General features: G+C 40.6%; 1 protein-coding gene across 2 annotated transcripts in view; it reads left to right on the top strand.

Moving 5' to 3' along the window:
• The first annotated feature begins 669 nt into the window (after nucleotides 1–669).
• The window catches only part of RRAS2 (RAS related 2), a 46,641-nt gene continuing 22,539 nt past the window's right edge, over nucleotides 670–24,771 (top strand). The window contains exon 1 of one of the 2 annotated variants that reach the window (XM_054068093.1): nucleotides 670–1,020. In XM_054068093.1, the coding sequence (XP_053924068.1) occupies nucleotides 916–1,020 (105 nt within the window). In that variant the 5' untranslated portion in view covers nucleotides 670–915. Of the gene's footprint in view, nucleotides 1,021–16,449; nucleotides 16,504–24,771 lie in introns of those variants that run through there. The other variant, XM_054068092.1, reaches the window with a different exon arrangement.

Here is a 24,771-nt window from a genome sequence, read left to right as displayed (position 1 = left end):
GAACGGTGGGTAACACTTGGAAGAGAGAGTGGCTTAACTGAGTGGGAAACCCATTCTCGTGCAGTGTCACGAGCAGACCTGGTGAAGAGTGGGGAAGAGCTGAAGCCTCCGTGGCTTTTCTCCCCTTTCCCTTCCTGCTCAATCCAAGCCTGACATCAAAAAGCTTTGGCTTTAAAGTGCTTTGTGCCTTGGCTGCTAGGGGCAAGAACACCTCCTCCCCACCCCGTGGGTATTCAAAGAGCCTCGTTAATGTTGATGAAGCACTTAAGAGGCGGGAGGACGGGCGCCCCAGTAAAGCCCATGAGGAAACCAGTAATTAGAATCATAGAATGGTGTGGACTGGAAGGGACCTTAAAGCTCATACAGCTCCAGCCCCCCTGTGATGGGCAGGGACACCTCCCACCGGGCCAGGCTGCTCAAGGGAGGGAGAGGGCAGAGGAGGGGGCGACCCGGGGGCTGTCCCAGCCCGCACGTTCAAAGCAGAGAGGTGCGCTGCCCAGCAGCGGGGCCTCGGGAGCGCAGCGCGCGGGCGGCCAGGGCAGGCCACGCCCATCTCATGAATATGCACGATCGTTAGCATAGCGACGAGGCCGGCCCGGCAGCGCGTGGGCGGTGAGGACAGGCCCCGCCTCATCTAATGAATATGCACTATAATTAGCATAGCGATGAGGGCGGCCCCGCCCCCCGGCGGCCATTTGTAGCCGCGGCGCCCTGGCTGCGGGGGCGGGCGGTGCTCCCTGCGCGGCTCCGCACGGCGGGGCGCTCCGTGGGGCCTGCGGCTGCTCGGCGGGCGAGGACGAGAGAGAGAGACAGAGAGAGACAGAAAGAGAGAGAGAGAGAGACAGAGACAGAGACAGAGAAGGCGCCAGAGCCGGCGGCGCTGCTGCCGCGATCGCTTCCCCTCGGCTTTCCCCCATGGCCGCGGGCTGCAGGGACGGCCCGGGGCAGGAGAAGTATCGGCTGGTGGTGGTGGGCGGTGGCGGCGTGGGCAAGTCGGCGCTCACCATCCAGTTCATCCAGGTGAGGGGGAAAGGCGCCGCAGTGACCTTGAGGCCCCGGTGCGGGGTGTCCGCAGCCGCCCGGCCCCCGCCCCGCCCGGGAAGCGGCGCTGCCGGGGCTGAGCCTGCCCCCCCCACCTCCCCGGTGAGGGGCGAGCAGCGCCCTTCGCGCGCTGGGGGCGATGCCCGCTTCCCTCGGACTTGGAATGGACCTTAGGGATCATCCAGTTCCAACTAGATAATAGAGCTTTCCAGAGAATACAACTTTTTTTCCTCTTCCAGTAAAAACCCTGGCAGAATAGGTGATGTAAAGTGTGCGTATCAGCCTGGCGAGGAGGAGCCCGTTTTCCCATTCCGCTGCGAATTCAGCCATACCCCTGTTATTTATTTTAATCTTGTGCCCTGTTGCTTTTAGTATTTCTGTCTCCGTTGCGGGACTGTTATTAATCTACCTCTCTGTTCGTGGTGGAAGGAGATAACTGCTGGTGCTCTGCTTGCTGCCATCGCTGATCTGGAGAGAATGATTATTTTTTTTTGTTTGTTTTCGTAAATTCTGCTGAGGACAGGCCATAATCCTCTACCTACCCCTAGGGCAGGCTGTTTGACAGCAGAGAAAACTTGTCTTTTAATTCTTGGGGCAGTGATATTCGCAAAAAATATTCTGTTAGAACAGATGATCTGATAGCAAATAGACTGTGTTTTTACTTCACATTTTCTTCACTAAAGCATACATCGCTGTGTTTGTTAGCTGTAATATTCTGTGGAGAATTTAAGCTTTGCAATGTAGACTAACTACATAGAAAACAGCGCTTTCAAAATCTGGGTACTGAATGCTTAGTAGGTCCAGTATTATACAGGACATTAAAATAACTGACGTTTCAGGAGAATCAGTTCTTTGAAAATGAGTTTGAGCACTGTATTTGAGACGGCAGGGAAATGTTTGTTGTGCAGGTGCCTTGTTTGTGTGGTATGGAGATACCTGATCAGAGACTGGTAAGATATTGGCTTGGTGATCTGTGAACGTGATGAGGCTAAAACAACTGCTGTCCTCTCGATGGATTGAATTGCTCATTGCTTGTGTATGGAGGTGACGTCTGTGGTTGACTGAAGCTGGTTTAGAATGCCATTCACTCAAATGCGGTACTGCTGCTGTAGATGGTATTGCCTGCATCTTCCTGTGGGCATCTGAATGGTTGCAACAGTTATCTGTGCAGGCTTACATTCATTTCTGAAATACTGCTGTCTTGGAAATTGTCTGGAATCTCTGGATCTCTGCAATTCCTGGCTATGTTACAGGCTTTTGGATAATTTTAAGGTAGTAAAACAATAAAAGTTCTAATTAAGGAACATAAGGGAAAAAGAAATGAAGGTTCACACTTGATGTCTTGCTATGTCCATTTATTTTAATAGTAGTAAGGGTCTTCTGAGATAATTAAAATATCTGAGTTCTGGTAGACATTAATTCTTTAAAGTAAAATCTTGAGCTACACCCCTGTAGAAATAAAAGTTTTTGCTCGTGTGCTGTTAACCAACACTTGTCTTCCAGAGAATATCTGAGAAAGAGGAACCTCTGTCTGCTTTGTCACATAGAAGGATATTTTCAAGCTAATAGCAGAAGGAGTTCAGTTGGAAAGAGTGGTGAGGGAACAGCACTGTAGCATGCAGCTGACATGTTAAGGGTGAATTTTTCAAAATAACTTATTGTCAGTTTGTATTAAGTTATTTATATCTCTTTGCTCTCTTGAGATAAAATGTCGCCAACACAAAGCAGAAAATTCAAAGCTTTGAAAAAAAAAAAAGAGAAATAGCTGGGAAACAAAAACCTGCGCAGAGTCTCGGGTGTCTTTGGGAAGAGTGTTTGTATTGTTTCCATGCTTGCTATGTAGTTACAGACAAAAAGAGAATAAGAGATGAGGCTTGATGTATCATTTATATACCACAGTATCTTCCTGAGCTCTTAAAGCTTATGATGTTATCAAGCATGTGTGATGCCAGCAAACACTAAGTAGTATCTGTATGGCAAGTATATTGCCCAATACATTGTTTGTCTTCTAAGACTGCATAGAAACTGCTCTAGAATGTTTTAAAATTGATTACAAATAAGTCACATGCTTCATTTTTTAAATTTCTTAGGATTAAGTGACAAACTCGTAGTTGTCTTCAGTAAAACATGGGTTGCTACTAGCTCTTGCCATATGATGAATCTTTATGTCAGTGAAGGGTTTAAATTCTCTTTTGCTTCTTTAGTTTTTGTGTTTAAAATACAGTTGTCAACAACTTGGTCTTGAAGCTTAAAAATGAAAGTTTCTTTTTACTGATACCGGTGAGTATTTCCACACAGTATTGCTTTCATGTGATACTGTATTTAACTCTTAGTAAATGGGTATTTGGGTATAGTTCCTCTTGCTTCTCCTTCAGTGCTGTTGGTTATTTTCTAGTGAACAAGACTATTGTGATGATATGATATAATGGGAAAGCATGTGCTCTGATTTATTTTGTATCTTTGAAAGTCTAAGTAGGATTGGTATTTGAAAATGGGAAAGCTCTTCCTTCATTTCAGATTAAATAAATGAAAATGAGCGGAACTGAAGATCTAGGAAGAACCAGTTAATCTTTCTTTGGCCAGCTTTCTGGAGTTTGTGCACAGCACATCATTTCCAGTCTTGTGGGGAAACAGTGGTAATGGCTGAGATTGGATTCTTATTATGGTAGTGATCAGTATGTGAGGCACTCCCGTGCACGGTGTCCTCGTTTGAGGGTATCAGTTCCTGAAGATGATTGTGCCTCAATCTGAGGTCAAACAACAGTGTTTTTGTAAGGAGGTTCAGTGAGCAAATCTGTGTCACACAATGAAAGCTTTTTTGTGTATTGGGTTTGGTGTGGTTGTGCTAATTAGTACACAGCAGTTGGAAAGGTACTTGAGATGTAGCTGGTTGCTTGTGTATACTTGCCTGTGATCTTGGGTTCACTTTTCAGAAGTTCGTCTAGCAACTTGGAGAGAGAAACTCAGGAGTACAAATTAGTAGATCAGAGCTTTCAGTGGTGAGATGGCTGTTGTGTTCCTCAAAATTCTTCCTCTGGGGAGATGAATGCAGCTTGATATTGCTGTTGGTGGGCCAGGATTTCATCCTGGAAATACCAAATCATTTCCTTTAAATCAGGATATGATATATGAACTTACTGTTGTTGAGTCTGTCACTGTTAAGACAGGAAGTGAAGAAGTTTTGATTGTAGAGGAGAGTTGATGGTGTTGCAGCTGTAAACTGTAGGGAAGCAGCCGTGAATGATAGTTCAACGTCACGCCACAGTGTTCTGTAAAACTCTAAGTGATAGAAACAAGCATTCCTTCTCTTATTTAAAACATATACAAATAATGCATCGTGCTTGCATCCCAGGAGGCAGAAAACTTTTAAAATGCATTGCAGCCGGTTAGCTGGCCTCTTAGCAGGCGGAGGTATTTGTGAGTGTGAGCTGTGCAGAGCACACAGCTGTTGCCACAATAGCTTTTCTCCAGCTGTCGTGGAGAGGTCTGTCACAAAATACCCCACATTCCCTTCTAACTCAGCCCTTTGTAATGTTCAGGTTTCCTTGCTCAAAGGGAGTACAGCCTAGCAAATAACTCATCACCCTCTGCATTTTTTTTATCCTGCAGTTGCCATTTACTTAATGCTCTCTTTTTTTGTTAAACTAAACAATGTATAGCTGGCTTTAGCAGTATGCAGCAAGAAAGCCACTAATGTTTTATTCTTTTAAATCTGCACCATAAAATAGTGGATGCTTTTGATCAGAATTGTTAAAATTATTTGTCATACTGTTTTTCTTCTTCATAAAACTCTAGCTTTTGTCTAGTGACAGTGAGACGTATTTTTTCATACACAGACTTCAGTGACTTGCAGGAATGTATTAGTTAATAAATGTTGTTAGAACCTTGAGATGGTATCGACTGGATATAATTCAGTTTGGCTGAGTTGAGCTTAATTTGTCAATCAGCTTAATGTTAACTGTGGTAATACAGGAACCTTTTTAAACTGCTAAAACACTAATTGTAATGTAAAATATGTAGGGGTCCAGCGTTTGGGGATTTTGTTTGGGTTTTTGTTTGTTTGTTAACTAAGTTTATGCTGTATTTACAAGCTTAATTCTTACTGCTAAATTTGTAAAATAAGTTATTTTTCCTGCTGCTCCTTAATTGTCAGTAGCAAGTTCTAAATGGAACTGAGCTTACTGTTCTGCTAACTAGTGAGTAAAAGGAGTTGGATGTAGATTTGTTCTTTTTAATGGTAACGTCGTCGGGCACTTGTCTGAAAGCAGACTTGTATGACTTTGTAGATGGGTGGTGAGTAGCTGTTCAGACTTCTTTTTTTTACCTTTTTTTTTCCCCCAAGCTACTACTTTTACAGGACTGTTAGTTCTCATTAGTTAGCAATAAAGCTAAAGGTGGGCTATCTCAAAGTATCTTTTATCTCCGATATAGCAGTTGGGCAAGAAAATAGTTTTTTCAGAGTTCTATGGTGAAGCTCTAAAATAGGAGTAAAGCAGATTGAAAAGCAACAACTGAAGATGCAGCTGGTGTTGGAGCTGGTGTGCTGGATGTTTGACAGACCCCAGTGTCTTAGTGTACCGCTTTTGCATGCTAGACTTGGGGAGTGTGCAAATCCCTCTGCAGTTTCTAGGTATTCTGACTAACCGTTGCTGACCGTCAGAAAAATAAGCGCATAAGAAAATCAAAGGAATAAAATGCCATGAATTCCAGGCTGCGGATTCATACAGGGCTACGCTAGGACTGGTATGCTTACATTTTGATAAAGCATGGGGCCTTCTTATGGTAAGTAGTAACGTGTACCACGACGTGACAATATGAAGTTTAGAGAGTGAGCAATTGGTTGTTGGCGTCTATTGAGGTGAAAGGTGGGAAATGAAAATCCTAAGCAAAACAAAGCACTTGTGATGCAGTCACCTGGAATAATAAGGGCTGCTTGTTGCACTTGTGAAACTTGAACTGCTCAGCTCCTTGTTTCCTAGAGCACTGCTACAAAACTAAATATTTGTCTCACCAGGTTGGTTACAGATCTACAACCTTGGAAATGTTGTAGATGGCTTCAAGCTTAACTTGCAGGCAAGAAGGAAGCGTTGGTTTGCATGTTAGTGTTCTGGTACAGCTGGCTATGGTATAATGCATCATAATATAGCCAGCAGGGATGCTGTGCATTAATATACACATAGAATAGAACTCAGCTAAGTTCAAAAGCTGGCATAAATTTGGAATACTGCTTAAATTTCGAGATGCTGGTCGTTCTGGTTTTGAGGAATTTGCAGTCCTTTCCCAAAGTAAATTTTTTTGGGTGTTACTTAAACCACATTGCACTCAGGAAGTACCTTGCCGTGTGTTAACCCCTAGCAGCAGTTGCTTATATAGTAAGTAAATATTGACGTACCTTTTGATTATTGGATTGTCTTCTGCTGCCACTTGCATAAAGAGTTCTGGCACAGCTTCCCAGATTACTGGCCGATGTGCCCTTTGCACTCTCAGGGATGAATAGGCAGCCGTAAGCCTGTTCCTCCTTCCTGTGCTAGTGGGAGAGGCTTCTGGTTCTGGCTGGAGCTCTGAATTCCAGTATTCAGTAGTGGTGGCAGAGGGTGGCTCTTATAGGTAGAGCCCTTATGTTGAGAGAATTTTGGAAGACCTAAATGGCACGTATTTGTATACCTTATGCAACCTGTCTGCATTTACCAAAAGCATTACCAGCACTTAAGATGTGACTGATCTTGATGGACCTGAAAATAAATACTAGCTTCACAAAGTGAAATTTAGCAGTCTTCTGGCTAGTTGGTAGGAAGCTAGGTTTCTTGCAGACCTTCCTCAATGAGTCACTATTCAGGTCTAGACTAGTATGACGCAAGTGGGTAATTTCTCCATTTGTTCTGACGATTTGGGTGCCTTAACTGTACTGGTCTGCTAGTCTGTACTGGTTTTCAGTAACGGCCATAAGCACCGTTAAAGGAAAATGTAACATACAGGTAAATGCAGCGTTTGCTGCTTGAAATAGAACGCATTTATAGCATGTATAATAAAACTGGCATCAAAACTGAAATCACACCTGTAATTCCCTTTTGGTTTTTGCTTCCCTGTTGCTTTGCATAAAATGCATCCAGAGATTTCTGCGTGTAGCTTTGATCAACAAATTTTTGCTGAAAGGGGTAGACTGACTGGGATCAAGATTGAAAAGCTGAATTGTAAATAATGCCAGTAGACAGTGTTTGCCTTGAAAATGGCTTGCCTTACAAAGTTGCTGGAGTTGTTTTGAAATGCTGACAAATCGTAGTGGTTACTGCAAATTTAAAGAGTTGAGTTGGATCTCAGGTGAATTATTTCTATTGGAGCAGTGAGCGAGGCCCTACCAATTGTCTTGAACTGGATCTTTCTTTTACTTGTGGTTGCAGCTTGGGTCTGGGATAACCTGTAAGGCAGCCTGTGGGAACAGGTAATACAAAAGAAAATATTTATTTCCTCTTTTTATAGCTTAATTACTTGAAGTAGATAGCAGACAAAAAGGATGTTTACTTAATCTGTTTGCTTTGTGATTTCTTACTTGCTCTCCTCTGATGACACACCGTGCATATACTCAAGCCTGTCACATCCCAGTGCATAAACTACTCGATATGTTGCATGGCTTCCAGAGGGAACTTCGATGAAATTACTTTCTTTTTTAAAAATTTCTTGCTTTTGCAAGTTGCTTCTAAGAGAGCTGGCTGGAATGCAGTACGTGGCTAGTTATGGTTAAGTTGAAGAAGGTCACGTATTCATGTTTGAGGTGCTTGATCTTGTGACTGATCGAGCACAGCACAAGGCTGTTCGTCATTAAAGTGAGGTTTCTGATCTGCTCTTGGAAAGGGAAAGGCTGGAGAACTTGTGCTTTAGCTGTCTGCAGGTATACCCAGAACCTCGGACCTGGACTGGGAGGGGGATTGTAGTGCACTTCTGTTTGTGCAGACGTGCTATAAGCTCTACTGCAGATAAGAGATCCTGTTGAACGATTAAGTTCTGTGGTGATTTTTGTAACATACAAATATGCTCACAGAGTACTGAAAAGGAGAATGTGCATTTCCAGGCTTGTGTGAAGCTCCCCAAAACTGTGATGAAAAGTGAGGGCTGTGTGTGTAGCCAGAGGGATGTGCTGTAGCCATGACAGGTTGGAGTGGTGTGCTGGCGCAGCTGGAGACACTGAAGGGCCTTGAAAGCAAGGGCAACTTGATTTTTTGCTTTTAAGAAGGAACAGACAGTGGGAAGGCACAAAGCTAGGGTAGTATTTTTACTCTTTAAGCCTGAAGGATAGGGCTTTGTTGTAGTTGATGAGGATTTAGTTTGTTAAGCTAGTACTACCAGTAAGGAAAAATGTTTAGCCGGTCCCCATGCTGCTGCAGCAATGTACCACTATAACTATTTCCTCTGTCTAGTTCAAAAACTCCACAAGCACTCAGAGTTAAAAATAACCAGGGAATGTTTTTACCCAGGATAGGTTATCCTTTCTAGCTTACTATGTGGCTCTGCAAACAACTTCATCTGGCAGTTGTGCTTGTTTAACCAGACCTGCTCCAGCTTCTTGATTGCGTCCAGACAGTAAACTATAGTTTCTGGTGAGTCTAGGTAGGAGTGAGTTAAGATGGTAGGAACGTACGTAAAAGGGTGCTATTAAAGATAGCATAAAGTACTAGCTGCTAGGACCAGCATGCATTAATAATTAACTAGAGCTTAACGCTGACACATAAAAATGCTGCATTTCAAGCAAAAGCCCCTGGTGCAGCCCTAATAAACAAAGTATTATGCAAAGATCTTTGTGCAGAAGACTGATGAGAAGTGTTATTTCTCAGCAGATTAACTTTACGTACACATATTCATGACTATCATCTATGTCACACTTCAAGTCATCCAAGCCAGAAAATAAACTTGAGCTTCCTCAAAACTTTTAAGGAAATTATTTTTCTAGTCCTGTTCTGAGTATTCTGTAATTGTAGTAATATAGCATGCTGACTCACTAGTTATATTTGCTAGGAGATGGTGAAATTTTAAAAGCACTGCAGTTACCATTTGGAGTTTTTCTGACAAAACTAACTTGTTCCGCTCATACCACAAGGCATCTTCAGCATTCCTTATTTGAGTAGATATAAACCCGTAAACCTGCAAGCAAATCTGAATATTTTGATTCTTATGTGCTAAATAGACCATGAAATCGTAGGATACCAGTAATAAATGTGTGAAAAATCTGGCATCTTTAGGCAGGAAAGTGATCTGCTAAACAACTTCTGTTATTAGACTCGGTTCTGTGTAAGGAAAGTAAATGAGATTACAGTAGTATGCAGTGTTTGAGGTAGGGGGCTTATGCATAGTTTTCTTAATGTCTGTGTTTTGTCGTGTTTTATGAAAGTCCTTTATAATCCTGTGCAAAAAAATAGTTGTTGGTAACATATTTTACGTAAGGGTTAAAAGCTCTACTACTGCAGAGAAGAGATTTTCTTACAAATGCATATAATATTTTCCTCTGCTAGCTAACACTATGAACTGTAACCTGAAAAAATAAGTAATGATGATGCACTCAAAAGGGTTCTGGCTTTGCGTAACCCAACAGTACTAAGAATGCAATTATAAATGTCTTGCTATTTCAGTCGCTTCTTAGGATTTCTTCTCTAGTTGTTTTCAAAGTCCTGCAGAAAGATAGTGTCCTTGCATCTTTTTCCTGCCTCCCCTAGACTCCAAACAAAGATATCTGAATCTTGACATGTCCCAACTGATATTTCCAAGACACAAATATATGTGCTGTATCATTTTCATTACCCAGACTTTTACTTTCTTTTAACTAATGTCCCTTCTCTCCCTGAATCAGGCTCTCGCATTGCTGGGACTTCTCAACTTAAGGCCCTTCTTGGGGTCTTAAAATGTTATAGGTGGAGAGAATATCCTTCTGTTTTCAGCAGCACTCTTTGTGTTGCAGTGAGTTTGGAAAACTTTGTTGGTAGGTTGTGTGCTCTGACAAACAATTTCCAGACCCTGAAGTGTGAAAGCAAACCCTGTGAGGCCAAAATCCTTCTTAGCACACTAGCAAGGTAGAGCAACTTTATTGGTTAAACCTAACCATCTGAAAGCATTAACTAAGACGTTTTAAATTGTGGAATATATCTTTTTTTCTGTCTTGGTAGGAGCTGGTGTGTGTGGTTGGTTTTTTTTTTTTTTCTTCTAGAAATTAAGTGTTCTGCTGGTGGCATGCAGTGGAGGGACAACTTTGAATATCTGGCCTTGCTACTTTTAATGCTGGTTCTTATAAAGTCGTCACCTACCAACAGTGCTGTTGACTGCTTAGCTTTGGTTCAGATGCTCATTCTTCTACCTTTTTCAAGTCCAGAAGTCGCTTCCCATAAACTAAGGGTATACTAAACTGCTGTACAATCTTGTGTGTGATTTAACTACCACTTTAGCTTTTGGTGAGATGTTATGTTATGCAAGTGATACTGCCAACTGCCAAAGTACAAAACCTTAGAGCTGTCATCTTGTTTGAGGGCGGCAACAACTCAGCATTTAAACTGTATCCCATACCTGGATTACTGGAGGATGAATCATCTGGAGACACTCTGCAAAAGAATTCATTGGAAGGGAATTGGTTTGCTTACTTCTTGAGCATGATTTTAGCATTAAATGTTACGTGAAAACAGGTCTTCAGCAGTAAAGATAATTTGAGATGCTTCTGCTTTTATCAGTTATGTCACTTAAGCCATCAGAGGTGATGCTGTAAAAATGTTTGCAAAACACAGGTTGAATTCTTGGTAGCTATTGTGGACTAATGCAGTTGTGCTGAGACCCGTGTGCAGGCAGTGTGTGTGTGGGAGGGATGGGACAGGCAGTAACTTCTGCAACAGCTTAACCACTGAAGATGTACGTACAACTGCCTGAGGCCTTCTGCAGCTGTGGGGAAGTTAACCTGTTACAGTTTGGCTCAGATGAGACTGAAGAGTGGTTGCTCTTATCATGTAGAGCAAACACAAGAAGACATGCAAGGTGCCTATGGTTTCTAATACTGATGAGTGAGTCCTGTTATCTGATAAGAGGGTGTTCAGCTGAAGTCTATCAGACTTCAGACTGTGAGATCAGCTAATGGAGCTAGAGGCTCAGCTAGAAATGTCAAGGCAGGTCTGAGGCTTCAAGCTATTATAGTCTTTGTACTAGACTAGCTATGGTGGGTGCCTGTGCATCACTGAGATCACTAAGGCTGAGTGTAAGTTTATTTGCTTCTTAGTGGGTTAGCTCTTTGGTCCCCTTGGGTATTGGTTCTGAGAATACTTTGTGAGGAAGCATTTGTAAATTGTGTGTTTTAACAAGGATGTTTAAAGCCTGAAAGATTTCTGCATTTACCTATAGTTAGTAGATTTAGGCCACAGATGCAGGAAATGTTTTGTCTCCTTTGGAGTTTCTGCTTTGCTTCTGTCTGGAAAGGTACATTCAATTATATTGATGCATACATCTCAACTACTTTCAATTTAAAGAAAAAGACACTTCAAAGCTGAGCTTTTGAAGTATTTAAAGGCACTTTTTCCTGTTGCTATCTAGAAGTTTTTGCACCCTTTAGAATGGATATAGTGTGTATCAGGTAACAGGAGGGTTTGATAGTCTTTTTTTCTGTGAGACTAACTTTTAGTCATGTATATTCTACAAAGGTTGAAATTCACTAATATTTGTAGATTTGAAATTGCCTAGTATCGAAGTTGATGGGACTGCATGGGAAAAGAACCTCAGATCTGAAGTAGTCAACTTCCTTGTCCCAGTATTATCTGCCTTTCCCCAAGTACGTTACATTCCACACATTTTTAATAGTGGCTTCCCCTCCTCCATAGCTGCTTTGACTTGTTTTGTGGGAGGACTTCAAATATTTAGACTGACACACCAGAAGTCTTCTCCCAAAAAAGGAAACCACTAATGGAATTGTTCACTTGGAGCAGAATTTGTAAGTGATCTGGTGCGTGCTGACTGGATGTCTATGCAGACGAGTAGTGACCTGGGCTCTTTAAATCCCACTGGGTTAGGGATTTTATTTAAGGTTTAAGAGTTTGGGAATTTTCTAGATTAAGAGCTAAAATTGCATCTTGAAATTCTGTGTTCTGTGCATTTCTTTTTTTTTCACAACTATTGAAGAAGTCTAGAAAATACATGAGATGTGGTTAGTGAAAAGGATTCCTGGTGCTTAATTTTCCTGGGCAAAGCCCTGTGTGTGTATCTTAGTTCTGTTGTTGCTGACTGAACACCTCTGAGCTGGAGCGCTGACTTTTTATCGGCTTCCCTGCTAGTGCTTTTAATCTTGTGCTGTTGCAAACCAGCAGCAGCCAGCTCTCCTGGCAGTGGGCTGACATAGCGATTCCTCAGAAGATATCCCTGGATTTGTTTTTATGTCTTATCTTCTAAACCTGAAGCACGTAAGTTGTCAGTGCCAAAACAGACTTGCAGAGGACTTCTTTCTTTCTAAAAAAACCCAAGCCAGAAAAACAAAAACACATTAGTGAGGTCTTGATTCTGTTCAACAAGTTTGTAAATCATGGGGGTCCATATAATCATCTTTGAGTTTTGATCATTGTGAAAGGTTGCCTTTAACACATGCATAGGAAATGAATCTACGGGACTTACAATTTAAATTAAAATACTTTCTAATGCTGGAAGAAAGCTTAAAAGAGAAACTACTTGCCTTTAATTGGTAGCATTCATCTTGCCCTTGTAAATAACATGAGCTTTACTGCATGGTAGTAGTGCTGCGTTCAGAAGTTGCATTCAGACTTGACTACGTATGAATTAACCAGCAAGAAGATAAGGCCTTCTGAAGGGTTTCTGCTTGTCCTGCTGATATACTGCCTGTCCAGAGACTTTGCCTGTGATTACTGGAAATCTGAACGAATCTGAATAGTCTATTTTTCCAAGCATGATGAAGTTGAAGAACCTGTTTCTAATCTATAAAAATGAGAGAAACTAATGTGCTTTCCTGTGGTTTTGGTGTGGAAGGCTGGCTGCCTGTGCATTCCACGCTCTGTTTTCTCTTCACTCAATGCCTTTACCACAAGATCACTACTCAGTAGAATATGGGAGCGGAAATAGCAGTAGGTTTTTCTAAAAAAACAACAAAAAAACCCCTTTGATCAAACCCCATGCATTCTAAAACTTTCTTCTCAAAGTAAACAAATTGAAGGTCTTTGCACACTGCTCGCATGTTTTAAGATGCCATTTGCTCTACTGCTGTGTCTTTATACCTTTAAAGAAGTGTTTGCACAAGTTCTTTGCTCAAGAAGGCAATCAATGACTTTCTCTCCTTATTTAAAGTCGTGCTTTATTGTGTGTGCCTGTCAGACTAGGGAAGAATATTGCACATTGCAGTTTGCATGTAAAAGTTACTGCATAGATGATTTGTCTGCTTTTAGGTGATGGAGTATCTTCAGGATAAGTTGTTTCAACCAGGCTTCCCCACTAAAAGTACGATAAAGTGACTTCTGCAAGTGCTGCTAACCTGTTATATTACTAGAGAGTTGCAAACTAGCAAAATTCATTGCATGCTGTGTGAGTTCCTCACTTCTGTGCATGTTATGAATTGGGCTCAGGTAATGTGTTTATTAGCTGCTCAGTTTCTATCAATGTGAACTTGATTGGTGAGGGGAGAACTTGAATTTGCTTTGTTTCTAATGTTTTTGTTTAGGGCTTTTTATAATTGCTGTGTTTCATGCTATGGAAAATTTTGAGTTGCCGCCTTTTGGCATTTTGCCTGGAATAGCTAATTCTTCTGTTGCTGTGCCTCCGCTTAGGTTATGGCCTCCAGAAATGAGGTGGGGAATGGGTCGGTTACTTTGAAAAGGGTCTGAAAGGCAGCTGAGGAGGGCAGGGTTACGTTTCAGGAGTAAAAGCTTCCTTCCTGGAAAATCATAGAAAGGTTTGGGTTAGAAGGGACCTTAAAGATCATCCAGTTCCACCTAGCAGAAGGGACATCTTCTGCTAGACCAGGTTGCTCAAAGCCTCATCTAGGCTGGCCTTGAACACCTCCAGTGAGGGGGCATCCACAACTTCTTTGGGATCTTATGGGACCTGTCCAGTGGCAGACCATAAACTAGCGTGGTGTAGCTGATTATGGCAGTTGATAATGTAAGTTTAATTTGTCACATTAAGATGGTAAACCAAAAGGATCTTCCTTCAGAGTTGCTACTAGCCTGTGTAGAAATCTAATACTTTCTATGCTGTTTGTTGGATTCACACTAGTATCTTCTTTTCAGAGTTGTTGTCGGCTGTAGGAATATTGATAAGACTACCTTTTTAAAAAGGCAAAATATCTTAGTGATGAACAAATTACTAAGCTGCTTCTGTGGCAGTGGCTGTTCACAGAATCTGTCCTGAAGAAGGTAGCTTACTTCACTGAAGATTTGTTAAAGTTAGTAATCATAAAATCGGAGCAAGCGAGTGGCAGGTAGTCCAACCAACCTGTGTTATGTGCAGAAATACAACTAGCATGATTGAGTTATTTTTCATCAGGTCTTGCCCTTCCTCACTTTGATCAGACTTGTACATCATTTAGATAATGTTTACTGAAGCTTTTCATGACCTGTATTTAAATGATATGCACCTGTGTTTTCCAGACAGTGATGCTTTTCTTCTCAACTGATGTCTGTAAAGGAATAATATATAGAGAAGTTGTCCTCTAATGCAAATGAAACAAATCATGTGATCTGGCTTCTCTGTGTGGGCTGGTGGCAACTCATAAGTTTAGAAAACAAGTTTATTTGAGAATTTATGTAAATTCTTGGTAAGAATGAGAGCACACAGGGGACGGAAGGGAAATTACCTTGCTGGAAACCCCCAGAGCAAATTATGACTGCATGCTGATACTAAACTGAAGTGTTTGTATTTGAACCCTTAATTTTTAAGTTCACACCTTTAAGAAGCTTAAAAATCCAAAAGCCTTGCAGTCCTGAAGATGGAATGATGAACTGGTCATCCTGAGTATGGTATAGGAGAATCACAAATACTTCAAATTTATAGTGGTGTGCATACCTTATTTTCCTTTAAATCTTGAAAGCCTGCTAAAATACAACATTGTGTTTTATTCTAAACAGGAATAGCGGGAGAGAATAATGTAATTTAATCAAGTGAAATTTGGTAAAGATCTATCCTTGAAGTTTACTGTGGATATATGTGGATGACTGCAGATTTAGCTGTGGTCCTCTTAATAAGGAATGCCAACAGAAAACTGCGGTCAAATGTGTTTCAATAAACATAGAAAATTACAATGTTGTGAAAGGATGAGAGGGGCAATATTTCACTTAACTGACTTGAGCTGTGATCTGTTGTAGCTAAAATTGCAGTGCTTCTGCCCTCTTCTAGCAGGGATGGGGCTTTTCCCTAAAGCGTAGAGTGTGAAAGAAAAAGCTACCATCACTAGGAAGGAAAGGCCTTTGGGTGAGGCAGGAGTCTGCAAAGTTTTGGGACCTTGGTAAAGGCAATACTAGAAATGCCTCTTTGAAAGTTTTGTGCCTCTGCAGTGCAGATGGTTCCCCCAAGGTTTTTAATATGAGAGTTAAGTAAAGAGCAAGGAAGGAAAGCGGAAAGGAAGATAACCATTTCTAGATCTGATGGGAGTTTGTTCTCTTGATGGTCTTAAGTTCTGTAGATTCATTTAATCGTCTACAAAATTAGCTGCTATACTGGAGGAGGAGCATTTTGGTGTTAAAGCCATATTTGCAGTATTAGTTTGTTAGCCAATTACTTTAGCAAAGCTACGTTTACAAGCTCTAGGTGATGGAAGGGAGCGGACAATGGCTGTCTCTGCGCTGGGCTTTCACAGCATGTGTGTCTGACTTAATATTTGGAGCACTTGTGCTTCAAGCAAACTGCAACACCCATAGTTTCATGAGAAAAGCTCTTCACTGGAGAGCTCAGGTTTTGCCTGAGCATCCAACTCTTGAAGGAAATAAAACGCGGCTTCCTTTTAGCAGTTTGTGCGCTTCTGAACGAGACTGGCTATAGTGTTTGTTCTCACCTTGATCTTTAAGCTCTCCTTTCACTTGGAGTAACCACACTTAAAAACGATGGGTAAAGAACTATTCTGGAACCTGCTATAATGTACTGCTAAACAGGATGTTAAAGAAGAAAATATACCCTGCTTTCCTGTGATCCTAAGGTCTATGTGACGATAGCAAATGCTTCTGGCTCAACCTATGAACTCCCTAAACAATGAGGATCATCTGTGCATGTAGTGTGTAACACAGATCATGTTTTTTGTCTGTTAGTTGGCATTGGCTCCACCATGGGAAGTGATGCTGCTCAGTGTAAAATTGCTCCAGTCTTCCGTTTGCCTTTTTTACTGCTACCATAAATGGCCATACTCTAAAATGATTTGTTGACTGCTTGTGGTGCTTGATTTTGTAGCACTTCAGCTGAGTGTTTGCCTACAGTTTCTTGATGTGGTTCGTAATAGATGTGGCTTTCTATAATTCGAAAGTAGGTATTTACACATAAAACTGTAGTTTGTGGTATTGTGTAGTGTGAAGCAGATCTTAACGTAACAAGTCTGCTAATGCTTGTCTTTAGCTGGATTTTGTTAATTGAATTAGGATGGAGCCTTACAGGAGGTAAGCTTTTTTTTTTTGGTCTTAGTTATGGCAGCAGTTGGTTTGGAGGCAATTACATCTTGCTGGGGTAGAACAGTCCTTGCTGTTAAGATAATAAATTGTCTAGAAGTATGAAAGAAACACATAACTGCTTAAGTCCTGTAGCTCAAAGGTCATGTGGAATATTCATCTAATGTTGTTAATGCCATAGATGTTAAGTAATGTTTGTTATCTCTTTCTTTTTCTATTCCATGCAGTGTCTCTGATAATTCCAAGTAAAAAATAAGCTTTGAGTTTCCTATGTGTTTCCCTGCCCTGTGACTTGGTGTGATGCTGACTAAGAGCGGTACTATGCCTGCAGGTGCAGTGGTGAAGGGGAAGAAACACTGTGGTTGGTTTTAGTATGAGCAAATGTTTTGCTGGTAAAAATGCTTTTTTTAGGTGGAAATTGATGCTTGCTTAAATATGTAGGCCAAATACCGAAGGGAAAACCATTTTTTAATAAAATTTGAGAACACAAGCATTTTTCCCTTTGACACTGTCTTTTAACTTCAAAAATCTAAAGTTGCTGAGGTTGAAAATTCTGGCACTGCTTAAGAGCATTTGAATTATGCTTACTGGGGCTTTATAATCTCTTGTTTTCCCTGTAGATCGTCTACCGAGCTAATTTTAGCAAGACAGTGCTTGTAACCAGTTTTGTGCTATGAAATCTTGCTCACATGTCAGGGTTAGCAACCGTAAAACCACTCAATAGATTATGGAATTTGAGTCTGTACACACTTCCCCATAAGTAAGTTGCAACATTATCAGTCACGTTGTTCTTTTAGAGTCTTGGTTAATCAGGAGCATAACACCTCTCAAGAACTTGCTTCTGTCACCTTCCCTAGTAAACATTCCTGTTGTGAATGATTTGGCTTCCTGACCACCACTCTGCTGGGATGTGCTGGTGTGCAGCCGCTTGCTTGATGGAATGAATGGGAGGGCCATCTCTGCATCCTCTGCCAGAAAAAGCATCCCCTTTTTTGCTTGTCCTGTGACTCTTGACAGTGATGTTACTTTGTGCACACTGTAAAAACAGTTTGGGTAAAGGCACAAATGCCTAGTTCGATAGTCGTGAGCCTAAGCCTAGGTAAATATGGATTGGGGGTGGGGTGCACAGGAATGTTAGGTTGTACGTAAACTTCAGGTATTAGCCTGCAAATTTCCTGGTTTAAAAGTGAATTCACTGTACCTGAACAATTTTGGGCTCCTTGAGGTATGGATGTAAGCCTAGTACAGGCGTGGGCACAGACCTCAGAGAAGTGACACATAAAGGCTGGAGCTGCTGTAGGACAGTATGTTCGGGTTGACTTGCGGAACACTGACACAGAACGTGGAACAGTAACTTCTAAGCCTTCCTAGCCATGAGTCTGATAGTTTGGGGTTTTTTTTGCTTGTTGGTTCTTCTGTTCAGGGTAAAGTTTTGTCTACCTCTTGTATTTCTTTTAAGAACTTAAGCTAACTGCATCTAAGGTATTATGAGAGTTCTGTTATACATGGCTTTACTGCTGAAAGATCAGAAATTCAAAGCTATATTTCCTGTTATAAACAATCCTTTTGCACTGTTCTGCAACTTACCACTTGATGAGAAAACCAGTCTGAATTACGCCATTGTCAGATGTGAAGGAGTAATAACCTTTGATCTTGAAATCTGCTGCTGGTGATAGTAAGAGACTATGAAGATATTCTCCAAGGACATAAAGATTTAACTTTTCTGCAGGCACTGATTAGGCTGGAAAGAAAAGCATTGCACTCTGCTGATATCTGTGATGGAAAATACTCAGTATTACTTCTTTCAAAGTGATTTGTCCAGCTGAAGCTTTGTTTCAGTTACACAAGTCCATGCTGCAGGTGCCTCGAACTCCATGTATTGGATTTTGGATCTTTAGTTCTTATAGAAACCTGGGCTTTTTGAAAACAATGATATTAATTTGAACCACCACTTATGAAGCAGTAGTGTCTACATCTCTGAGACAGGCCTTCTTGTAACATACTTGTGCTTTTCAACAGCTATTGTGTCTCATGATTTCAGGTCAGCCTGCATCACTTAAATGTGTGTCCGGTATCTCTGCTGAAGCAGGGTAGGATTTTTGTCTTGCTTCAAGGGTGGAGTAACTTAACACATTGCTCTGTTAGTTTGGTTAGTGATGACCAAATCCAGTCTTTCTTCCCCTCTTGTGGAATCAGATCTGTTGAACAATGTTTGTCAAGCAATTGAACAAAACAAAGGGACTGTTTGTGTATCAGGAAGATCTGAACACACTGTCCCAAAAGCAAAAAAGGTTTACACAGCTTGCTCTACCTAGGGAGAGATTTTCTTCCCTTGTTTTCAGTCTCGCAATCAGGCAGGTTAACCTGATGCCTTAGGTTAGAGATAAGGCAAAAAATACTCCTATGCATTTTGTTGTTTGACTGTGAATCCCGAATTAAGGTTATGAGTACTTCTTAGTGTGTCTGGGTTAAAAACCTGATGCCGAAATATCAGTCTCTTGAAAAACTTCTCTCTATAGAGAGGGGATGTTAAGGCTATGGAGCTTATTGCTTGTCTCGGGAATGATCAGCACATAAGTGCTCTGTTCTCCTTCCCAGTCCCCGTGGAAGCCTGTGTGCTAGCCTGTGAGGAGCTGCGGAGTCTAAAAGTACAGGTCGTGATGAAAACACTGGTTGACCAGTACAAATCCTCCCTCTGTCTGAGGTTATACTGCTTAGGCGCACACTTCTGAGAAATGATTTCAGGAGGCAGAAAGCATATTTTCATCTTAGAATACAGTTTGACTGATACAGGTGTGTAAAAATACTGGTATTGGGGCATGGGGGGTACTCCAAACTGCTGAGCTGCCAGGACTGCAGTGTGGAGCTTGCATGTGTTGAGTTTATCAGGCCTGGTTTGGTATGTCTTTAACGATGTGTCCATTGTGGTGCCAGGGAAACTTAATACCCACTGTGTTAAGTGTACATTTATTGCGTTATCACTATTGTAGATTTTTAGCATAAGCTTTATGTTGGTAGCTTGACAACCTGCAGGCTGTTCAAATACTGTTTTTCAAGGCAAAGCTGCCTAGTATGTTTTCACTTTAATTGATTCTGCCATTATTTTGTAGGTAGGCAACTAATTCGTTCAATATTTAAAATTTTCATGACTCAAAGATCACTGCTTTGTGTATTTTACTTAGCTAGACAAGGATTTTGGGGGAAGGCTAGTAATAACTAGTCTTGCTAATGAAAATAGATGGCTAAATAACATAACTGCCATTTGTGCATTCTTGGCGCTTCTGGTTATGGCACTTTCAAAACTTAAATATTATAGTAATTGTCTATAGTCTGCAAAATTAGTCTAGACAGTCTAGTCTCAGGCCAAAAGGTTGGAGTTGAATAAATACACAATTTGGGCAAATAAAGCTATTGGAACTGTGCTTATCTTCTGACACAATAGTTCTTATTAGATATAAGTGCTATTTTATAGCTTTTTCCTAAATAATTGACTTCTAATGATCAGTCAATAAATCTTCAAAAAATGAAGTACTCCAGACTTCACTAATTAAGCTGAATGTTTTCATGTTGGATGTTGTCCAGACTGGTGTTGAAAAATTCCATGGGATTAGCTGTAGTAGAAAAAAATTAGAGGACAGGAACTAGTGTATTGCTATCTATGACTACAGTGATCTCATAGTATAAATAATGCATGTTAGTCTGAAAGAATAGTCTTAACTTTTAATTGCGTATGTGCTAAGGATTCTGTGTCTGTCTCTTTTTCTAGCAGAATAAGTGATCTGATGAAAACTTGTTGTAGTTATTGCTCTTTTGGTTCAGTACTTGTTTGTCACTATATATATGTGTCTATACATAAATAAATAAGCACTTTATATAAAATATAATGAGTTGGGGAAGAAAAGTGATAGGCTGTGAGCTTCCCTGAAGTGTCTGGACACTTAAAGGCATGGTTGACTAGGTTTTGAGCGGGTTTTGTTTAAGCTTTCAGTTAGCAAATCGAACTGTCTGGTCTCCTAATTGTCCTGATTTGTTTTCAGGTACTTAGTGTGAAGTTGGAGTTAACATTACTGAAGTGCACTAGAGCTCTTAAAGTGAGGCTTTGTTTTACTGGCTTGTTTGGCTAGAAAAACTTCTTGGCACATTAATGTAATTGTTTGGGTCCAAATGTACGTAACCTAGGCTAGACAATTTGAAAAGTCAAATTACCAAGCACTTTGTTTGCAATATGAACCTGTTTACAGGTTCTGATTTGACTCTTAATACATACCCTTTTCTTGATTTTTTTTTTTTTTTTTTTCCTCCCCCCCCCCCCCCAGGAATTAACTTTTCCCATCTGTGTTTCAGTTCTTCCAGTATGTTTCTCAAGGAGTTGAAGTGGCTTCTTTCTGAATAGACTGTAAATATCCTAACCACAGGTCTCCTCATAGCCGCTAACTTGCAGTTTGTTGCTGTTTTAGTTAAGTTTAAGTTACCGAGGAGCTATTTTAATTGGAAGTCTTATTGTATTACTGTTCTTACGCTTAAAAATCAAAAGCTCTTACGTTACACCATGTATCTGGATGTTTTCTAATAGTTTTGTGTATGAGACGAGGTGTTCCAGTAACTTCTGCTCTACCAGGGGATTTTTTGAGTAACCTTTCTTTTCACTTATAGCTTTGTTCCCCATTATCTCATTATATGCATGTCCTAAAATCAGATATTCACTGTTAAAAGGGTATCATGAGTGACTTGAGGTAAAAATGGAGTTTATCCTGAAGAGCTTGTGTGAGCTGCTCTGTTGAAAACTGTCTGGAATTTATAAGATGTTATGAATTGAAAGATCGTATGTAGCTAATATTTTAAACATTCCTTGAATTGCAAGAGGCCAAGATCAGGAAGAGTAAATACTTGATGTGTTCATAGTTCTTGCACACATTTACTGTGAAGCAAAAATGAATTTAAATGAAATGAGGCCTAATCTGTGCTTACAGTATGAAGTACATCATATAGTTAGACATGTTTTGACTTGAGAAATTGCATAGCCGCCTTCAAAGAACTCTGTAGGTGCTTGCTTGGTGTTAAAAGACATTAATTCAAGGCATTACAAAGAAGTCTTAACAGATAGTGAAAGTATATGTTCTCTGATCTTGAGTAATGAAAATTCCATCACCAGAAAGTATTCAAGCGGCTGGACTGTAATGCACGTCTTGCCTATTACAGTCCCATTGGACTGTAATGCACCAGAGATCAGTGTTTGGTGTTTGCTGTGGTTTGTTTTTGAGAAATTTGATGAGAACTCCGAGTTGGAGACAAAAATTCGCAGGTTGATGAGCTGCTAGTACTGTGTTGATACACAGTATGGAGAGCTGTAAGCAGATAACTGAAAGAAGACATAAGTGCAGTGCAGATTCAGTTTGAATTTAAAATGGGAAAACATTTTTTTTTTAAGAAATCAATCTGCTGGTTTTAAGGAAAATAATATTTTAAAAATAAATTCCCGTGCATTTCATAATATGTATTAAAAACCCCACTCTTGTCTGTATCCTTGTTATGTACGTGTAACCAGTACCTGCCCTGGTTATAATCTTGTAATTATCTCTTTAGCAGTTTAAAAACTCTCCACATTTCTACGTGAGAGCTGCAGCTGTTTGGCAAGTCATGCCTTGGGTGCCAAAGTTGAGGGAGAAAAGGGAGATTCTTTCCTATGCTGCCGCAGCCTAGGTGGGGTGGGAGGCGGTAAAGCTACTTTAGTATATGTAGCAATTGAGGGAAGGCCAAAAATGAACAGACGATTTTTAGGAGAGAGGTGTAAAGAGGTGGTGAATGTTTCCTTTCAGAACATAAAAACCAGTTTGATTTTTGTCTTTTATTGTCCCAACTCTTAGTCCACAATGTCACCTGCAAAATAAGTTGATGCTAAAGAACTAATATGTCTCTTAAATCCCTAATGTGAGTCAGTCCTCCTGAATTGTGGATGAAATCTGTGGAATTGCCTGGAATACAGCTGTCTAGAGAAACATTGGAAACAAGTGTTTGTGGATAGGAAGTTCTAGTGTTTAGGAAACACAGAAATTAAAGGTGCCTGGACAGTATTCAGATATGTATTAGTCTTCAGATTGAAGACGTTCTACCCTCTATACCCTTTCTTCCCTTGCTCTACCCATCATAAATCATGTTTCCCAACACCTGTGAGGATAACAGTTGATTTTGGTTTTAGGTACTTGGGTAGTGACCACAACAAAGCCCATAAAGAAAAGCTCTGTTGTTTGGCTGTCTGTGATAAATGCGTGCATGCATGCACTGAACACAAATTTATTAATAGTTTTCTGATGTGCTCAGTAATCGCTGGATATGGAAGGACAGGGAGTGGAGAGAGAGAGAGAGAAAAAAAAAGTGCCTAATAGCACTAACTCATGCTTTGTTCGGTGTTTCCAGGCCAAGCATAAGCTCTTGATACATCTTTGTGTTGTGTAAAAAAGTTAAGGGGAAGGTTTAGCTATACTTAACCAAGTCACGTGTTTATTTTTGTAATCTACCATAATTAATTTAGAATTTAAGATTTGTATCTCTCCTGTCTTCAAATGACGTGTTGGGGAATAATCTAATGGATGCTCTCTGCAGCTGCCATGGATTATTAAAGAATTTTGCTTTCTCTGTTATGATTTTATTCTTTAACAGAACCATTAAGATTTGATTAAGCCTGTACTTAATCATAAACATCAGTATTGTATGCATATGTAATACTGTTTCTTCAGGAACATATATAAAATAACTTTTGAACATGTGTATCAGTTTCCAAAGGGTTTTAGCTTGCATATGGCTCTTGGCATCTTTTGCTCTAGCTTTCTTAAGTTTAGTCCTTTTCTCTCTTTGTGTTTTGGTTTTCACTGTTTGTGAAATTATCAAGTGTTTCACATCACTGGATAATTGCTGTAATTGTAGTTACAAATGACATCCGTTTCCCTGGATAGCCGTAACAATGCTGGCAGTGTACACTAGAACAGTGGGAACTAATGTAAATAGAGGGAAGCATCATTGATTGCAAGCACTGGGTATCTTAAATTTATATTTTTTTGAAAAAAAAATAGGTGCTCTTGCTGTTTTGTATAATTAACAGAAAATAACTCTTAAATATTTGTATGAATATGGGATAATTGGAGGAGGATAAGTCCTGGCCTTCTGTAGCATGATCCAGTGCTTTATTTGTTATCTCTGCAGTCTGGTCTTTATCACCACAATTCTAGAACTTCGATCCCCCATTCTCTCCAATGTTTAACACCAAAATGCTTCCCTGGATTCTGCCGAGTGTGATTGTTTATGCCAGCAAAGGACGCACAATGCTATCGCAAACACTTCTATTTAAGACAATGCTGGGTTGCTGTGGATAGCACCTGCAGTCATTCTGGTATTGTCTTGTGCAGTGCCTGAACCCTTTGCAGAGGTGGCAGTCCCTGTTGCTGACCCCAGCAGCATCTGTGTCCTGCTCCTCCAACACAAACCAGTTAGACCTCTGTGAAAATATCAGGTCCTAGAGAACGACCTGCTCTTTGGGAAGTATGTATATGTTAAGAACTTAGCAAGCTTGTCATAGGCTCTAATCAGTAGCGCGCTTTTTCATTTGTTTTTTTTTTTTTTTTTCTGTGAGCCAAGTAGATGTAGCTCTGCAAAACTAGATTTGTGTGGTTTGCTGTGTCCGTTCCTTTATTCTGGAATGCAGTCTGGGTTTAAATTTTCTTCCAGAAGGCAGATCAGGTGGATTTTTTTTTTTTTTTTGCCCCCCTCCCCCATGTTTTCCTTGTTTTCTAGCCTGCCAACTCAAATATTTCTACAGAAATGACTTGAGCCTCCTTTGAGGTGTGAAAGGAGGTTCTTCAGGTGCTGAGGCCCTAGCAGTTGCTTTGCTTAACTACCCAGCAGAAGGAGTAGGATAGTTCTGGATCTGAGCCAGTGTAATGCTCTAGGAACGGATCTGTGGTGACACCAAACCCCCTTGTGCTCCTCTAGGGTCAGGGACAGAAACACAGGTTAAAACCTGAAAAGGTCTCTAGCCTTCTCTGTAGCCTGGAGAAGGGCACACTGTGTGACACTGTGGTCATGGTAGTATAGAGTTGGCTGCTGCATCTCTCTTGTTGGGTAGGAGAGCTGAAGA

The sequence above is a fragment of the Cuculus canorus genome, chromosome 5 (assembly GCF_017976375.1).
Source record: "Cuculus canorus isolate bCucCan1 chromosome 5, bCucCan1.pri, whole genome shotgun sequence".
Lineage (NCBI taxonomy): Eukaryota > Metazoa > Chordata > Aves > Cuculiformes > Cuculidae > Cuculus > Cuculus canorus.
The sequence above is the reverse complement of the archived record's forward strand: the minus strand, read 5'-3'. Positions and strand labels throughout refer to the sequence as shown.